Source organism: Syngnathoides biaculeatus, chromosome 12 (genome assembly GCF_019802595.1).
Source record: "Syngnathoides biaculeatus isolate LvHL_M chromosome 12, ASM1980259v1, whole genome shotgun sequence".
Lineage (NCBI taxonomy): Eukaryota > Metazoa > Chordata > Actinopteri > Syngnathiformes > Syngnathidae > Syngnathoides > Syngnathoides biaculeatus.
The window spans coordinates 17,563,204-17,581,317 of NC_084651.1; the positions used below are offsets into that span (position 1 = coordinate 17,563,204).

Consider the following 18,114-nt stretch of genomic DNA (forward strand, 5'->3'; position numbering starts at 1 on the left):
AGCTGGTCCTCAAGAGGAACCTGCTTGTGACGGAGAATCGCAGCATGCAGCTGAACTACCTAGTCAATGACACCACCTACCCGGGTCAACAGGGAGCTGTGGCGCTCCACTTCAACGTCACCATCTTACCAGTCCACATCCGCTTTGAGAACGTCACACACATCTTCAAGCTCACACGCAGAGCTTCCATCTATGCTCAGGTAGTCGAAAATTTGGAAACCAATCTTCTGGTGTGTGTGTGTGTGTGTGTATGTCCAGATTCTCACTTAGACATCATCAATTTTCTCACCATGGCATCATTTTGAGACACAAGACCAACATAAATGGTGAAAACTCTAGTTGCCTGTTGAACAATCTTTTTGTCTAAAATCTGCCTGCGCGCTATCTGAAGCCCCCACATGCGTCATCCTCTGCTGTGAAGTCACCGGTGGCACAGCTTTATTAGTGAGAGAGTTTGACTTCCTGTCAAGCCTGTCAAGCTGACTCAATAGCAACTGACTAAAAGTCCATCCATCCATTGGTTTTCTTGTCACCAGAGGCGGGGTACGCCGCGGACTGGTTGTCAGGCAATTGCAGAGGCACAAAAATCTGAAAACGACATCAAATCCCCGCTCCCTCCTTTTCAGGTCGGCAGAGTCTGCGTGGAAAACTGCCAAGAATTTGATGGCTTCAGTGTCACATACCAGCTCAAGGTTCCTGATAAAAACATCTCTGCCGACGAGCTGTCCTGCTATGCAGCCATAAGCATCGCTCAGGCACCTGACGAAATGTGGGGACTCCTCTACGTCAACGACTCCGAGTCTCTACGAAGACCCGAGTGCCAGGATCTGCAGTACATTGTTGTAGCTCAGGAGGGGCACGCACAGTTGGAGGCCAGCACTCACATCCAAATCATTCTAGATACTGAAGGTGGAATACCTGCAAATGCTATCTTTAATGCAGCAAAGTCAATTCTTAAGCGAAAGACAAGAAGGGTTTCTTTATCACTGCATGTCATTTCATCTCAATCCATTTTTTCCGTTGTTTAGAATGAAGTGCAGTTTTGTGTGCTGTTCCTCTCCCTTCCCGGTGCATTTCGTCATGTATGCTTTGTTTGGTGTCTGTGTTAAATAGTAAACCAGGACAGTCAAGCGAATCCGCAGTTTCTTTCCTGCGCAGAAAACAGACGCCGAGGAGATTGTGAGTCCACCAGAGGGCTTGGGGCCACCACTGGGAGATGCCAGTGGAGGCAAGGCACTGAAAAAGGTCATTTTCAGTGTGTTTTTAAAAACAAAAACCCGAACTAACAGTTGTCATTTTTAAATATTTAGAATGTTCATAGGGATGAAACATTTAAATCATGCTCATATTCCAATTTTTCATTCAGGAATTACAGAAAACTACTCAACCTGCTCCCCTGACCTGCGCACATGTCCAGATAGCTTTTGTGATGCAATTGAAAGCAAAGATACATCAATATGCCCGCAAGACTGTACGAGTAAGTCGTGGCATCGTTCGTGGCAGATTCCGACTGCAGTATTCACAATGTTGTACGTGTTTGGGTACGTGTCTATGTGGCTGTGTGTGTGCTCGTGTGTGAAGAGGAAACTGTCACTGGCGGTCACGAACTGGGCCTAAGGAACGGAATCCAGGCTGGCTACGGGACCTGCTACTGCTTGACTGAGAGATGCTTCTGTGAAAAGGAAGATATCGAGGGTGAGTTGTCACACAACTGACTGGAACTCGTGGATGTCCAATGAAGAAACTGCACGAGAACGCTGAAAACGGCTGGCTCGGGTCAAAATGGCCCACGGCCCCAAAGTTATAAGAAATTGGGGACTGCAACTTTGAAAAAGAAAACCTTGTGCAGCATTTGCCATTTGGGGGCCCAAGGCAAAGCCAGATGTGGCGGCGTTTCACATCTGTCTGCCCAAGTTACTAAATAATAATTTGTTTAAACTAAAAATTATAATAATTTGCAGATTTTAATGCAGTTTAACATTTCAACTTCGTGATGAAAAGGAGCACTTGTGTCACTTCATCTCAGTTGAATCCTCCCTCCTCCGAGAGCGGCTTTTGCTTTGTTGGTTACAATCATTTGGTGTCACTGTGAAAAGATTTAAAAATCTTGGAATGTTTTCATGAAGACAATGTTTTCTTTTAGCTTTCACCTCATCTCCACTTTATTGTGATCGCTGTGATTCGTTGTCCTCACAACGCCCCAACAAGTTTGTTTCCTTGAATCGAGTGCACACGCTGTAAGAAGGTGGAAGAAAGCCATCCATTTTTCTAGCCGCTTATTCTCACTAGGGGCCTGTAACCTATCCCAGTTATCTTCAGGCAATTGGCGGGGCATACCTTGAACCGGTTGCCAGCCAATCACGGGCAAGTATAAGCAAACAACCATTTGCACTTACTTTCACAACTACAGGCAATTTAGAGTCTCCAATTAGCCTACCTTGCATGTTTGGGGGATGTAGGAGGAAACACATGTTGACACGGGGAGAACATGCAAACAGGCGGGGCTGGGATTTGAACCCCGGTCCTCAAAACTGTGAGGCAGATGCTCTATCCAGGCCCCACCATGCAGCCCGGACCGTTAAAGTTTGTCAAAAAAAAAGCAATGCTAAAATATTTGATAGCTGCAGCTGTAGTCAAAACAGTCAAGATAGATTCAGCGTTTTCGATGAACTTATAAGCGTGTGAAAAAAAAAAAAAAACAAAAACTGGTCTAAATCAAATAACTAATCAGTTTTTATTAGATGTCTGGGGGGGCCCCCGGAAATCTCAAAGTAATTTTACTAACGGTAACTGCGGACCTGTCAGCACAGCAATGACCGATCAATCCGATTGGATACATAGTAAACACTTTGCTCTTCCGCCACTAACGTGACATCGTTGCATAAATGCGATTGTGTCACTGATCTTGAACCTTGGATTTTAAATCCAAGATTTTGGAAAAAGAGAATACATCATCATACGATCCTGATATTTTACATTTTTTTTTTATTATTGCTTCAAGCCAAATGTAATTCCACACAGTTAAAATATTGCCCTTTTTTTTGTTTGATTTTTTTTTTACTGTGTTCACCAGAGGTGCTATGTGACGACATGTGTAAGACAGTCATCGCCACGGCTCTGCTCCTCTCCTTCATCATCTCCATCCTCCTTTCTTCATACTTCCTCCACCGGTACCACAAGAACTCCCCCAAGGCCCCAATAGCGTCCGCCGAGATGACGTTTCGCCGGCCGGCACAGGCCTATCCCATCAGCTTCCCGGCAAACAACCTACGTAGAGGCTCGCAGGAATCCATCGAGGCCGACACCTTTAAAATACCCGTGAGCTGCTCCCGACGTCACACCTTTTGACGCTGACGCTTTGAGATATCAAACGGGACATTGTGGTCATTTTCTTCCAACAGGAAGATCCCAAATGGGAATTCCCTCGTAAGAACCTAGTGCTTGGCAAGACTTTGGGAGAGGGAGAGTTTGGGAAAGTTGTCAAAGCGACAGCATTCAGGTTGAAAGGAAAAGCCGGTTACACTACTGTGGCTGTGAAAATGCTTAAAGGTAAGAAAGGCCAAACCACAGCAAACGCAACTAACACTTCACTGGGTACACCTACACACAGCTTTCCATCCGTCCATTTTCCGTACCGCCTACACTGTAAAAAAAAAAAAAAAAAAAAAAAAAAAAAAGTTGGGCAAACCTAAAATTGTAAGGCAAGAAACTTCCGTAAAATTTTAAGTTGGGCACCTAAACTTAATCTTTTAAGTTTTGGTTTTGAGTTTCATCAACTTTTCATTTTATTTGTTGTCAACGCATCTGTAAGTCGCAATAACTTGTCATTTTATATTGTGATTACATAAAACCTTTACTAAAGTTGACGAACTTCTATTTGCGCTAACTTACAGTTTTACTTTGTGATAACCTGAAGTGCTTTCTCCAATTAACTACTATAAAATGCAGAAGATTGTAATTTTAAGTTCTGTCCATTTGAAATTCTTACTTTATTGAATAAACAGTTAGCTGCTCAAATTTCTTCTGTCAGACTAGAAAGCAGTTGATTTTCTGAAAATAAAACAGCAATAAATTCAATTCAATACAACCGGTGGATTGATTTAAAAATAATCTAATAATGCACCCTGCAATAGTTAAAGCAATCAAAAATTATGAATTAATTAGCCACGGTCACTAAAACTGTCAATTTATCAATAATTAACCATAAAAGATAAAAAAAATAACCACAGAGGTATCATCTGCACTAAAAACTTGTGCTTTATTGTAACTATATCCTCACAATGGTCGTGGGTGTGCTGCCTGCCGCCGACTCCGGCCGAGAGGCGGTGTACACGCTGAACTGGTTGCCAGCCAATTGCAGCGTACATATTGACGAAAAAAAAACTATTCACACACACATTCACACCTTAGGGCCAATTTAGAGTCTTCAATCAACCAACCGTGCATGTTTTGGGGGGATGTGGGAGGAAACCAGAGAATCCAGGAAAAAATAAATCCACACGGTTACTGGGAGAAGATGCAAACTAGCAACAGCAACAGTTAACTTTGTAGTGGAGTCAGACAAAAGTGCATCCATACTGAGTGTTGTTCATTATATTATGCTTTTCTTATATAGAATCGGGAAAAGGATGTGCATGTGTACCTAGTGGTCTGAGTTAAAGACTGGTTTCTTCCTATAAAATTATTTTTATTCTCCCTGATAGAAAATGCCTCCCATAGTGAGCTCCGTGACCTGTTGTCAGAATTCACTTTGCTCAAGCAAGTAAACCACCCTCACGTCATAAAGATGTACGGCGCATGCAGCCAGGACGGTAGGACCTCAGCATAGCTCCTCGCTCTGTCAGTCTGGGTTGTGCACAGAGTCTGAAGAGTGTGTTCCGCCGACTAGGTCCATTATATCTGATCGTCGAATACGCCAAGTTCGGGTCGCTTCGCAACTTCCTTCGGGAGAGCCGGAAAGTTGGCCCGAGCTTCATGGGAATGGACGCTAACCGAAACTCCAGCTACTTGGAGAACCCAGACGATAGGGCCCTCACGATGGGTGACCTGATCTCCTTTGCGTGGCAGATCTCCAGAGGCATGCAGTATTTAGCTGAAATGAAGGTTTGCAGGGTTGTTGTTGTTGTTGTTTTTTTTAATGTTCATATCATCATGATACATATTGTGATGAAGATTTCTGAGAATCTTTTTTGAACAGCTTGTTCACAGGGACCTTGCGGCACGAAATGTACTTGTAGCAGAGGGAAGAAAGATGAAAATCTCTGACTTTGGGCTCTCCAGAGATGTGTACGAGGAGGACTCTTATGTTAAGAGGAGCAAGGTTACAAAAAAAAAAAACAAAAGTTCAAATGTTTCCTCATCATCTTTGATTTCACAATCAAAACCTTGTGTTATCTTCTGTGAAGGGTCGAATACCTGTTAAATGGATGGCAATAGAGTCCCTTTTTGATCACATTTACACAACACAAAGTGACGTGTGAGTGCAGTCGACTGAATTTTTCCAAGCAATAATTCAACACCCCTTGTTTATGATATTACAGCAAATGTTGTTTTACAAGAATGTTTGCTCTTTCATCTGGATTACAGCTGGTCCTTTGGAGTGCTCTTATGGGAAATTATGACATTAGGAGGTAATCCATACCCGGGTATTGCACCTGAACGCCTCTTTAACCTGTTGAAGACCGGCTACAGGATGGAGAGACCGGAGAACTGCTCTGAGGAAATGTGAGCTCTCATCTTTGTAATGTCGTCCAAGTACCATGTGTCACACACCTGCTGGTGCAACGCGGGTAATATTTACTCAAGCAACTGCAAAAACATGTCGCGCAGGTATCACCTCATGGGCCGATGCTGGAAACAAGAATCAGACAAGAGGCCGACATTTTCTGACATCAGCAAAGAACTGGAAAAGATGATGGTTAAAAGTCGGGTATGGTGAAGCAATTTGCATTATTAGCGCTACCTTTCTTCACCGATTGGCTGCTGATATGGTTCAACTACCTTTTCATGAGAAGGGTTATGTCCATTTCTTCTTAAGATTCCTCGGCTTATAAATTGCTACATTTATGAAGAAATGGAAAGAAATCATTCATTATCTGTATTTTTGACAAACAAATCCATCTCATGGGTGGATGCATTTGACACATTTTCTTGACATTTAGACTCCACGCATGTGAAATGACAGCCGTGTTGCAAACGGGACACGTGTACTCTTGCAGCTGCGCGAACGACAGCGCGTTGAAGCGTTAGTCCACTTCCCGTAAATGCCTGTTTCCCTTTTCTGATCTAAAACCTTTGGAACCTATAATTTAGCTTTTGAAGAGCAAAGAATGTGGGCCTTGGCAAGGCTGCATTTACACAAAGAAAAACTGCACCCTGAGTCCCTCTTGTTCCTAGAGGGTTGCGGCCTGATCAAACAAGGGAGTTTGTTAATGTGCCGAGATTAAAAAAAAAAAAAAAAGAAAAAAAAAAAAGACAAAGTCAGGCCGGCCCACATGATCAGCCTAATCACACCTTGATCTGCTTTTGTCAGGATTACCTGGACCTGGCGGCGTCCACGCCTGCTGATGCCCTGCTGTACGATGACGCGCTCTCTGAAGAGGACACACCACTTGTGGACTGTAATAACGCCCCTATCCCTCGAACCCTCCCCTCCACATGGATTGAAAACAAGCTCTATGGTAGAATTTCCCATGCATTTACTAGATTTTAGAAACAGGACAAGCAGGCTCTGTGTTTTCAGCAAGTTATGAGCGTGTGTGACTGTGACCTGGGCATGCCTTTTGCTGATTATTCCTGACCATTTCATCGTAAATTAGATGCTCTGAGAAAAAACAATACAGTACTATCTGTTGTCTTGCGTTCTGTTTGATATGGACCTGCTTCTAATGTACAGAAAAGCTTACCAAAAAGTCTTCATTTGTAAATAACACTCACTATACTCATCGTTATAATTTATTTATGCACAGCCACTCTCTCTTCATTAACATTTTATTTGTGTATATCAATTTTTTTCTCCACTTTTTTTGGTCATAATGTTCTCATTTGTTGGCACTGAAGGAAACAGGTGACATTTGAAACAGGTCCTCGCCACATCAGTCACTACTTGTGCTTTGAATTTCCGATTGTCTTGAATCATTCTCACTTTCCTTCTTTCCTCACTGTGTGCAGCTGTTTAGCTAGAATGATTCCATAATAGTGAACGGAGAAAACAGTAAGGCTTTTGAGCGCAACTCTTTGGTGACGTCACTTGGATAAACAGAATGTACAGGTCGCAAATGCAATATTACCTGATGCCTTGATTTATGACAAAGATTCTCGTCGATACAGATTACAAAAGTCACGACTTGGCACGTCTGTCGAGCACGTCTGCCACTACAGAGTTTGATCGAAAAGCCTTGCTGTCTGCACGCTGCTTACCTTTCAACTGAGTGCAGAAAAATCATGTGTTCTCATTTTTAGGCATGTCATACCCGAACTGGCCCGAGAAGAGCCCGGTACCGCTCGACAGACATGATGCCACTAATCCAGTCTTTACAAGATATGCCAATGATAGTGTTTATGCAAACTGGATGGCTTTGCCTACACCCGCAAAAACTGTGGACAAGCTCGATAGCTAGACGTGACAAGACAAAAGTTGTGTTGCTCGATGTGAATATTTCTAGAAGACTGTACAGATACACTCTGATGCTAAAGTTGGTTCCCTTTTATTTCTGTTGCACTGGTATTAAAAGTGGGGTCTCTCTTTGCTGCAAAACTAGCTGGATCAAAGTAGGCCATGTTTCATTCAGCTCTTACGTACTTTTCTTGAATTATTACCTCACAGTCATGTTGGCCACATTGTATCACTGCATGACTGTTGTACCGGATTGTACTTTATGTCAGTGTCAGTGTCTTTTAAGTGCCTGTGCAGCTTGGACAGTAGCCTCCAAACATTGCGACTGTGAAGATCACGTTCCAGCCCAGGAATTAAAAGGGGACACCTTTACCATCATCTGCTGTAGACAACTGGGATTGAATGGACTAAAAAAAAAAAAAAAAAGAAGGAAAGTTTTCACTTTGGAGGACTGCATTCATTATCATGTCCAAAGACCAGTTTTCTGTTCTACCCACATGACCTTACAGAAACAAACAGGTTAAACTAAATATGAAAATTTGAAAAAAATTGTGAGAAATGTCAATAAATTAGTGCTAGTTAAGGCAAACTGTGGGCATTTTCAACATTCAGTGGAAAAACAAACGTCAAGGGAAAAACATGTAAACTAATGAGTGCTATGATTGCTATGTTGTTTTGTTTTTTTGGATTATGTTACACTTAACAATAAAAATGTACATTATGTTCACATCTTTCGTTATTGTTGTACAGTTGTATTGAATTCACATTCTGTTCAGAGTCGCAGAGCTTATACCAGGCAAAAGGCTGACAACGGCTTCAGTTTTCTTCCCTAAACAATCACGAGGCACGTATACACAAACAACAACCCACAATCACATTAACTTAGCAGGAACTGAACCTTCCCCGTCGACACAGAAGTCAAGCAAGTACCACTATCATCAGTGAGCTATTTGAATTGCAGAGGTGGGAAAAAATCACGTACGACGGAACTGTATCTGCCCAAAAAAAAAAAAAAAAAAAATGGAGTCCCCCACTACTACATTTCAAGCATGTCAAGTCAAGTCATTGCTTGGTTTTAGTGAGTTGCAAGTCAAGTCATACAATCTTGGTCCAGTCGCAACATCCATCCATCCATTATCTGAACCACTTATCCTCACAAGGGTCACAAGAGTGCTGGAGCCTATCCCAGCTATCGTCGGGCTGGAGTGGAGTACACCCTGACTGGTCAATAGGGCACATACAGACAGACAGCCATCCATTCATCCATCCATCCGGTAGTGCACCATGTAGTGCATCTATCCATTTATTTTCTATACTCCTCATCCTCACAGGGGTCACGGGGAGTGCTGGAGCCTATCCCAGCTGTCAATGGCCAGGAGGCGGGGTACACCCTGAACTGGTTGCCAGCCAATCGCAGGGCACATCGAGACAAACAGCCGCACTCACCATCAGACCTCAGGGCAATTTAGAGTGTCCAATTAGCGTTGCATGTTTTTGGGATGTGGGAAGAAACTGGAGTGCCCCGAGTAAACCCACCCAGGCACGGGGAGAACATGCAAACTGGCCCAGGCGGGGCCGGGATTTGAAACCCGGTTCTCAGAACTGTAAGGCCAATGTGCTAACCAGTTTTCCATCGTTCCACCTCACAACGTATAGTAGTGTGGTCATGTATTTTTTGCATTTTTCTTTTCCCCACAAAATCATAACACTGAAAAAAAATGATCACACATGAAAGTGAAATGAAGTAAAACTGAGATTATGATTGATTACATTGATTGCACTGAATTGTTCTAAGGTTGTATTTCAAACACAATTCCACTGAACTTTATTTCTGAACAAACTACACTGTGTTCTTTGCGATGACAGCATCGTAACTCCTACGTTTCTTAAGTGAACACATGTAAGCAAAAGCCAAGACTCGTTTCTGTCAGTCAAATATAATTAGATATGTAGGCTAATGGAAAATGAAAGGGATTCACAACTAATAGAATATTGTAATATGTACATGACATAAATATGTTGCCGTGTGAACATTATCTGCCTTCGTCTTTTGTCCACTTCAAATAAATCACTCAGGTGAGTTTGTTTATTTAGAAGCATTGAATTTGGCCATAATCTTTTTATGTTTCATACCCAGATGTCTCAATTTCTGATACTAAATCATTTTGAACATCACTGCATGATTATATAATTTTTATAAATCACATCTCCAGACAGCAGTACGTTCAGCTCTTGATTTCACACTTGTAATTAAAAACGGGCTGTTTTCGAATATTAAAATAAACCAATCACACAAATCCATTAAAATAGCTTTGATGCGTTAATCTGTGCCAGTCTAATTAAATGTTGTCAATAGAAACAATATCAATCAATGCTCGCCTCGCGTGCTGAATGGTTACGTAAGACATCGAGTGGAAATTCAACTTGTTAATAAGACAAAAGCTTCAAATGTTACATTAGGAGTCTAATATAATTACGGTAAATATTTCACTGACATATGGAGGGTTTGGTGTGGAATCTTTGCGTAATTCAATTATATTTTTGTTATCATCCGAGGGTCCAACGTGTGCAGTGACGTCAAGTAGTTGCAAGGCTTTTATTGGCCAGTGCGGACCGGAAGTGGATGGCGAGCCACTCTTCTTTTTGCTCCGTGGCATTTTGCAACACAGGCTGTTCTGTTGCTGTGGGCTACGCTCCTCACCTACAGCCTCAAGAACAAACGGCGAGGGAAACGCGCATGATAAAGTAAGTAACTGGGCCACAACGACATACTTGCGTCGCGGTAGGTTTCAATAGACAGACAAATAACGGGAAACCACTGAAGAGAACGCTACCCGCTAAACTGGCAGCAAAAAACTGGTCGACTTCCGGTTGAGCGTGTTCAGAATAAATGTTGACAGAACAATGATTGCTACTTTGATTTTTATGGAACAGAGATGTTAACCGGAGTAGGTGTCATTAATTTAATTTCATGCAAATGCAAACCTATCAAGCTTACACCTAATGACAATTTAAAGTTAAATTAATGCTTTCTGAGCGTGTGAAAAGGTCGCAGCATCCTGAGAAAAGCGGCGCAAGTCTTTTTTTTTTCTTTTTTTAAAGTTTTGTGAAATTTCTCAAAAATGTCATTTTGTGGCATCACATTCTGAGGTTCGTAGTTCAAGTCTCCTTGCTGTGTGGCATTTGTATGTTCTCATCATTTTGATGGAATGGTATTTTTGACTGCTTCCCACATTCCGGTAATTGAAGACTCTAAATTGTCCAGCTCTGTGATTATAAGTGTGAATGTTTTTTTTTTTTTTTTTTTTTTTGGGTTTTTTTTTTTGCGTGTGTGTGTGTGTGTGTGTGGTGTGTGTGTGTGTGTGTCCTGAAATTGCGTGGCGACCAGTCAGCCCTGCCTTTCACCCAAAGTCAGGCCAACAACTTGAGTTAAATTCACACACACAAAAAGTTTCCCACATGGTTAAATTACACTCAACTGTTTTTCCTCTTCATTTTTATTTTTTTGCGTTAAAGAAAAAAAAAACAATTTTGAAGGACATTCAAGATGATTGTATTATTCAGCTACAGATGCAAATTATTTATAGCAAGTAGTCAAATGCTGCTGTCTCCCTGCTGCTTTTCATTGTAACCGTACTAGTGATTTAGTCGCGTCTCGGAAAGGCCAGGTAATGACCCAACTGTCAGGTTAAAACGAATTGCACCGCTCGCTGTTTGAATGACCTTTAAGCTTAACTTTTAAGCAATTTTAAATTAAGAGAAAAGCTGATTAGAGGACTTGTAAAAAAAAAAAAAAAAAAGTTGTTTTGAGAGCTATGTCCAATAATGGAAACAAATATTTTCCCATTATTTTGAGACTTTTATGTAATGAATCGATGCGCAGCAGTCAAAATATGACACAGGTCACTTTATGACACAGAAGCAATCTACTGAAAACTACTCCTGCTCCAGCACTTTGGATTCAAACTGCATTATTATTTTTGTAATGGCCAAATATTTGATAGATCTCTTTACTTGGATGTCATGATATTACAAGTATTCATTATGTTGTATCATCAAGTTTTCTGGTGCTTTTATTTTGTAAAGACTAATTTGTTAAACAGGAAGTAGCTTGGTGCATGCTTTTCCTGAGTAAACCGATCATAGCAGGACACTTGAGTCTGTTTGAGAGAACTGTTTTTATGTTAATTGTGGAGCCTTGTGGTGGAGTTTGACTGTGGCGTTACATAACTGGCGTCAGCCTGGTTGTGTCTGCCTCAGTAGGTGACAAATCGTCCCCTCTTTTAAAAAGATTCCATACAAACAGAACATTGTACTAATCATGGAGGTGTTTATTCTCTCCTGATGTGCCTAAGAATTGGTCAGGAAATGTGCTAAATCACATTACGGTCTTCATTTGGATTTTTCTTTTCTCCTACGTAGGTGACGATCGCATGGATTTACACGGCAATATTTTACCGAATGATACAGGGAGTTTTAGACTGGACTCACCAGAACTGATTTGTCCCACATTTCTCTTGAAACATGTGTAGCAGAAAAAAAGCTAAAAATGTTCCATGTGGAATCTGTGTGGCGAATTATGTCCTGAGTGTGTGTCAGAGAGGAAAGGGAATGCAGACTGGTGAGCTTGAGCTTGTCTGAGAGCGTGATGCCCAGAAGGGGGTTGCTGCTCCACGGCCGGGTCCGCTGGCTCTTCCTGGGCCTCTTACTGCTGCTGGTACTGCTGTTTTTCGCCTACCTGCTGGAGTGCACCCCTCAAGCTGACGTCAGCCTGGTCCTGCCCGGCATAGCGGGGGAGCCTTACGGAAAGGAGTACTACCAGGCCCTGCTTCAGGAGCAGGAGGACCGCCACCTAAATCGCGCCTCCAGTCTGAAGCGGCAAATTTCACAGCTCAAGCAGGAGCTGCAGGAAATGAGCGAGAAGCTGAAGCTCCTGCAGGACAAGAAGGAGCTCCCCGAGGTGCAGGGCTTGGCCGAGAACAAGGACCAAGAGCCGGGAGATCTGCTGGATTATTTGCACTCCCAAATCGACAAGGCTGAGGTGAACACGGGGGCGCGCCTGCCCAGCGAGTATGCCCTGGTACCCTTTGAGAGCTTCACCTCGTCCAAGGTTTACCAGCTGGAGATGGGACTGACACGACACCCGGAGGAGAAACCTGTTCGCAAAGATCGCCGAGACGAACTGGTGGAGGTCATCGAGGCCGCGCTGGAAATAATCAACAACCCTGACGAGGAGGACGGCGTGGAGGACGACGTGCCGATGCAGAGGCAAACCTACAAGGAGGGCCACTTCATAGAAGGTAATATCTGATGTAGTTTCCATGCTGACAGATACATTTTCTTTAGGTAAGATGCAAATTGTGGGCTAGAACAACACTTGCTGATATTCTGACCGGAAAGACATGCACAAAGCTCTTCCTCCACAGCTCTTGCTCTCTCTCTGGTTTTACTTTTTATCGTAGTCAGGCTTGTGGAAAATGGGAGCAATGTCAAAATAGATCTGGCAGAATGGGGTACTCCTTGTCAGTCGCCAACCAAAAAACTGTCTGAAGGTATATCAGCAAAGCTTGTCCTTAAAGTACCATGTTGTCTCAGTTCAATTAGTTCCTTCTGTTCCTGTAAAATCACGTCCTTTCCACCAACCGATCCTGAACTTTATGGGGCCCTCACCCAGTCAAGGGATTGCATAGAGGCTGAAGACAAATAAAATGACATATTCTCCTCAAGTGATTTGAAATGTTTCACTATTATCTCGCATAATGCTGCTGTGTAGACATTTTGCCATTCCTTGGTGAGTATGAACATTTCAAGATTTCCATTTTCCATGTTGTTTGCAGCTTGGAGCGGAATCCATTTATTTTATGTGTGCTTCTAAGCAGGTTTTCATTTCAGCCTTGCATACATGTGGTCTATTTCATCAGTTGCAAGCAGTTTTGCATAATCAGACCTCTCATTTGTCAGAAACACTTATTTCTTCCACTAATTCAGAAACAGGGGCCAGTACCTTGCCGCTGGACAAAATGCGTATGAAACAAGGCTTTAAGTTCCTCACATAAGGATGCAACTTTTAAGAAGTTGTGGTTCTGCAAAGTTCACCATGTGCACAGCATCATCCAACACAGGAAAAAGTTCTCCTGGTAAGGTCTTGGCCATGAGGGCTTCACGGTGTAAAAAGCAGTGCGTAACAATCATGTCTTCGTGTTTTTCTTTCACTCTGCTTACAAAGCCTTCGGTGCGTCCGACCATCAGTCCAGTTTTCCCATTTAAATCCACTTTGTTCAATATATTCAGGCGGAACCTAAATATTTTCCTCTCCTGTTGTTTTTTTTTTTTGTTGCAGTGGCTGGAAAAAAAGTTTTTTTCCTCCATCCACAAACCGAACATTGGCCTGGAGTTGGGCCTGTCCACAATTATCAATGGACTCATCTTGTTGCAATGCCAACTTAGTACTAATACGGACTTTTTCTAAAACTAAACTTTCCATGTTTGCAGACATGTCACCACCGCGTCTGGAAATGGTGTGAAGTGAAAGAGGGACTTTGACTGTTTCTTTAGCCGCTTTAAGTCCAATAATCTCATTCAAATAGATGAATTTGCAGGTGCCAAAACATGAGTATGGAGGGTCCACTGTAGATATTATATAGCATTTTCATTAAACTATCGTCATTTCCATTCTTAACTAATTGAATCATAGCTCTGCTCTCTACAGTGTGTTGTTTAGTTGTAAGTAACCAAATGTGGCTGTGTTTCCTAATGAAGGAAATGGCAACCAAAATTTTGAAGCCCCGAAGTGTTTGTTGCACAGTCACTGTTATTAAGGAAGATCAAAGTGAGGATTGGGAATATTTTTGGAGACATGCATGAATGCGTCAGTCACATCCACACAATAACTGTGTGGTATCATCTTGTGTTTTGGCAGGCATGTACAGGACTGAGCGGGACAAAGGGTCACTTTACGAGCTCTTCTTTGCGAAAAAGGAGTCTCGCACCTTCCGCCACGTCACCCTCTTCAGGCCTTTCGGTCCGCTGATGAAAGTCAGAAGCACAACTGTCGACGCGTCTGGAATAATTATCAACATCATTGTGCCATTGGCGGGCAGAGTAGAAACCTTTTTACAGTTCTTGCATAACTTCAGGTGAGAACATTTTGTTTCTTCCTGACGTGTTGCTGCTTGTACATTTGAGACACACCACACTGCTTTTTTTTTTCTTTTCTTTTTTTTTTAACATTGTTGTTATAGAAAAAAAATCTACTGTAACTGACTGCTCTTAGGGAGGTGTGTGTACAGCAGGACAAGCGAGTTCATCTCACGGTGGTTTATTTCGGGCAAGAGGGGCTTCGAGATGTCAAATCATCTCTGGAAACAATGTCAAGGTTCGTCCTTTTTGCTTACGACCTTGTCATTCAGATGTTTCATTAAAATGATAATGTACCTATCACTTTTTTTTTTTAATGTCAGGGAGGAGAGTTTCTCTAATTACACTCTGATCCCAGTGGATGAGGAGTTTTCCCGAGGTCGGGGGCTGGATATTGGAGCACACGCTTGGAGCAAAGGCGACGTGCTCATGTTTTTCTGTGACGTCGACATCCATTTCACGTCGGACTTCCTTAATACGTGTCGTCTCCATGCAGATCCAAGTATGCTTGAACATCTGTCATTTTAATATCGAGAATCATTTCAGTTCATTTTTTTCATTAATGTACATACAGCACCCAGTGTTGACAGAAAAAAAATGATTGTTGAAATGTTTGCAGGTTTATTAAAAGAGAAAAACTGAAATATCACACAGGCATACGTATTCAGACACTTTACTCAATATTTGGGAGAATCACCCTTTTGAGCTCATACAGCCACAAGTTTAATTGGGAACAAAGTTTTCAGACCTGGATTTGAGGATTCTCGACCATTCCTCCTTACAAATCCTCTCCAGTTCTGTCAGGTTAGATGTTCGATGTTTGTGGACAGCCATTTTCAGGTCTCCCCAGAGTTGCTCAATTGGGTTTAATTCAGGGCTCTGGCTGGGCCATTCAAGAACAGTCGAGGACTTGTTCTGAAGCCACTCCTTTGTTTTGGCTATGTGCTGAGGGTCATTGTCTTGTGAGAAATTGAGTCTTGAACCCAGTCTGAGGTCCTGAAAACTCTGGAGAAGGTTTTTGTCCAGGATAACCTTGTACTTGGTCGCATTCATCTAACCCTTGAAACCAGTTGTCCTGTCCCTGCAGCTGAAAAAAAAACCTCCACAGGATGATGCTTCCACCACCATGCTTCACTGTTGGGACTGTACTGGACAGGTGATGAGCAGTCTCTGGTTTTCTCCACACATACCACTTAGAATGAAAACCAAAAAGTTCTATCTTTTGTCTCATCGGGCCAAAGAATCTTATTTGTCACCATTTTGGAGTCCTTCAAGTGTTTTTAGCAAATTATCTTGAGTTTTCATGGCTCCTTCACTGAGGACAGGATTCTGTACGGCCACTGTACCATAAAGGCCCGACTTGTGGAAGGCTACAGTGATGATTGACTTTTTAGAACTTTCTCCCATCTCCCAATTGCATCTCTGGAGCTCAGCCACTATGATCTTTGGGTTCTTCTTTACCGCTAACACCAAGGCTCTTCTCAACCAAATGCTCAGATTGACTGGACAGCCACCTCGAGGAAGGCTGTGGTCATCCCAAACATCTTCCATTTAGTAATTATGGCAGTCACAATGCTCTTAGGACCCTTAAGTGCAGCAGAATTTGTTTATTTTTTTTGTAACCTCAGCCAGATCTGTACCATGCCATATATTTCAGTTTCGCCTTTTTTTAATTAATCCAAATACATATAATGTATACATCATATTCTTCTTTGCAGACAAAAAAGTATTCTATCCAGTGGTGTTTAGTCTGTACAATCCTGCCATAGTTTATGGAAATATGGAGCTGGCTCCACCTGTTGAACTTCAGCTGGTAAGAACTTTGGTAAATGACTGAAGACAAATTAATCCCGCCATCTTTAGTTACATAAAACAGTGAATGCTTGTTTGAAATAGGTTCACAAAAAGGATGCTGGTTTTTGGAGAGATTTCGGCTTCGGTATGACGTGTCAGTATCGCTCAGACTTCCTAAATATTGGTAAGGACAGCTCTTTCATTTATTTACTTACTTGCACGTTTTATCCAGAACGTCACTATTCATCATGTATTACTCATTTGTTTACTCAGTTTGTCCAGAACTTGACGGCTCATTTTCCTCTCTCCAAGGGGGTTTCGATCTTGACGTGAAAGGCTGGGGTGTAGAAGACGTCCACTTGTACAGGAAATATCTTCGGAGTGACCTCGTAGTGATCCGGACGCCGGTGTCCAGTCTATTCCACCTGTGGCATGAGAAGCAGTGCGCAGACGAGCTGACTCCAGAACAGTACCGCATGTGCATCCAGTCCAAAGCCATGAATGAGGCCTCCCACTCCCACCTCGGAATGCTGGTGTTCCGGGAGGAGATTGAGGCTCACCTCCGCAAGCAGGCCTTCAAGCCTCAGAGCAAAGCAGCGGACTGAGCTGCTCTCTGCGTGTCGGTGTCGCATCAGCATAAAGTCTGTGAAATGCTGACATTATCAATGCACAGCTGTAGACAAATGAATGTACAAAAAAAGAACAATGTGGCTCGTTGAGCTACAGCAATCTAAAAAGAGCAGGTGATCACGACTTAGCCTGCTGCGTTTCTTATACATTTCCTCAAAATAGTCATTTTGCTTGGAGGTATTGACCATTTACCTGCTGTGAAAGGGGCCAATCTAAGTATCATTTTGCTCAGTCCCGGTGTGCGACCTTTCAAGTGTGACCCGTCAATAGATTTCAGCAGTTTGCCATTTCTTAAATCAAGGTGAAATTCCACTTCTTGGATTACAAACCGAGTTACGTTACTTTTGCAAATGAGGGGTAATCAACCTTGTAAGTCTTTTGGAGCCATATTGTTCAGTTAGTATTCTATTTATTAGCTGTTTGATAAAAGGGACCTTTTTTTAATTTTCTGTGAGAGTCGCTGTCTTAATAGAGAAGCATGTTAATGTGATTGGTGGTGCAAGGATCTAATGTGGGCATGCAGAACTAATATTGGGTATGATTGTCCTGTATTTTTGTTTTCTGAAGTGTGGCGTTCATGCCCAGCAAAGCTTATTGGCACTATTTATTCTCAGTACTGGACTGTGTTTGAATGGTACGCTTGTAAATAATTTTACAAAATGTCTTTTATTCATGTGAACCAATTATTTTGATCTCGTACCCACGTTCTGATGTTTTGACGCTGGGAGACTCCTTCACCTTTGTTCCAGAGGCCATCTTACTGCTAAGGTTAGAAGGATAAAAGTCATCAGTTGACCCCAGAAACTGTTTCAGGGCAGGTGAGGAGTAGTTTTATGTCTAAAGATCAGTCTCACAATGCTGTGTGGTCTTCATGAATGTTAACTACAGCTATTAAAGCTTTTGGTAGAACAGTTGGTTCATTTTGTCAGTCTATAGTC

At 42.3% G+C, this 18,114-nt stretch overlaps 2 protein-coding genes across 2 annotated transcripts in view; both read left to right on the top strand.

Annotated features, from left to right (window-relative positions):
- The window catches only part of ret (ret proto-oncogene receptor tyrosine kinase), a 54,280-nt gene extending 46,014 nt beyond the window's left edge, over positions 1-8,266 (top strand). Inside the window, exons 9-23 of the mRNA XM_061836782.1 lie at positions 1-200; positions 627-909; positions 1,114-1,245; positions 1,367-1,477; positions 1,582-1,695; positions 3,074-3,318; positions 3,402-3,549; positions 4,704-4,811; positions 4,889-5,103; positions 5,198-5,320; positions 5,406-5,476; positions 5,587-5,724; positions 5,830-5,929; positions 6,533-6,680; positions 7,462-8,266. Coding sequence (XP_061692766.1) covers positions 1-200; positions 627-909; positions 1,114-1,245; positions 1,367-1,477; positions 1,582-1,695; positions 3,074-3,318; positions 3,402-3,549; positions 4,704-4,811; positions 4,889-5,103; positions 5,198-5,320; positions 5,406-5,476; positions 5,587-5,724; positions 5,830-5,929; positions 6,533-6,680; positions 7,462-7,619 — 2,294 coding nt within the window. The 3' untranslated portion in view covers positions 7,620-8,266. The remainder of the gene's footprint in view (positions 201-626; positions 910-1,113; positions 1,246-1,366; positions 1,478-1,581; positions 1,696-3,073; positions 3,319-3,401; positions 3,550-4,703; positions 4,812-4,888; positions 5,104-5,197; positions 5,321-5,405; positions 5,477-5,586; positions 5,725-5,829; positions 5,930-6,532; positions 6,681-7,461) is intronic.
- Positions 8,267-10,215: 1,949 nt separating this feature from the next.
- On the top strand, positions 10,216-18,090 carry csgalnact2 (chondroitin sulfate N-acetylgalactosaminyltransferase 2). Its single transcript, XM_061837207.1, has 8 exons — positions 10,216-10,360; positions 12,038-12,915; positions 14,535-14,751; positions 14,889-14,990; positions 15,076-15,254; positions 16,471-16,565; positions 16,649-16,730; positions 16,859-18,090. Exons 2-8 carry the CDS (start codon positions 12,264-12,266, stop codon positions 17,149-17,151), a joined length of 1,620 nt encoding a protein of 539 aa, XP_061693191.1. The 5' UTR covers positions 10,216-10,360; positions 12,038-12,263; the 3' UTR covers positions 17,152-18,090.
- The last annotated feature ends 24 nt before the right edge of the window (positions 18,091-18,114 follow it).

Bases quoted from the DNA above. Each gene is read 5' to 3' on its own strand.
- csgalnact2 (XM_061837207.1), top strand. From the start codon at position 12,264: ATGCCCAGAAGGGGGTTGCTGCTCCACGGCCGGGTCCGCTGGCTCTTC. The intron at 14,752-14,888 runs GTGAGAACATTT...GACTGCTCTTAG, and splicing joins CAGTTCTTGCATAACTTCAG to GGAGGTGTGTGTACAGCAGG. The intron at 16,566-16,648 runs GTAAGAACTTTG...TGTTTGAAATAG, and splicing joins CACCTGTTGAACTTCAGCTG to GTTCACAAAAAGGATGCTGG.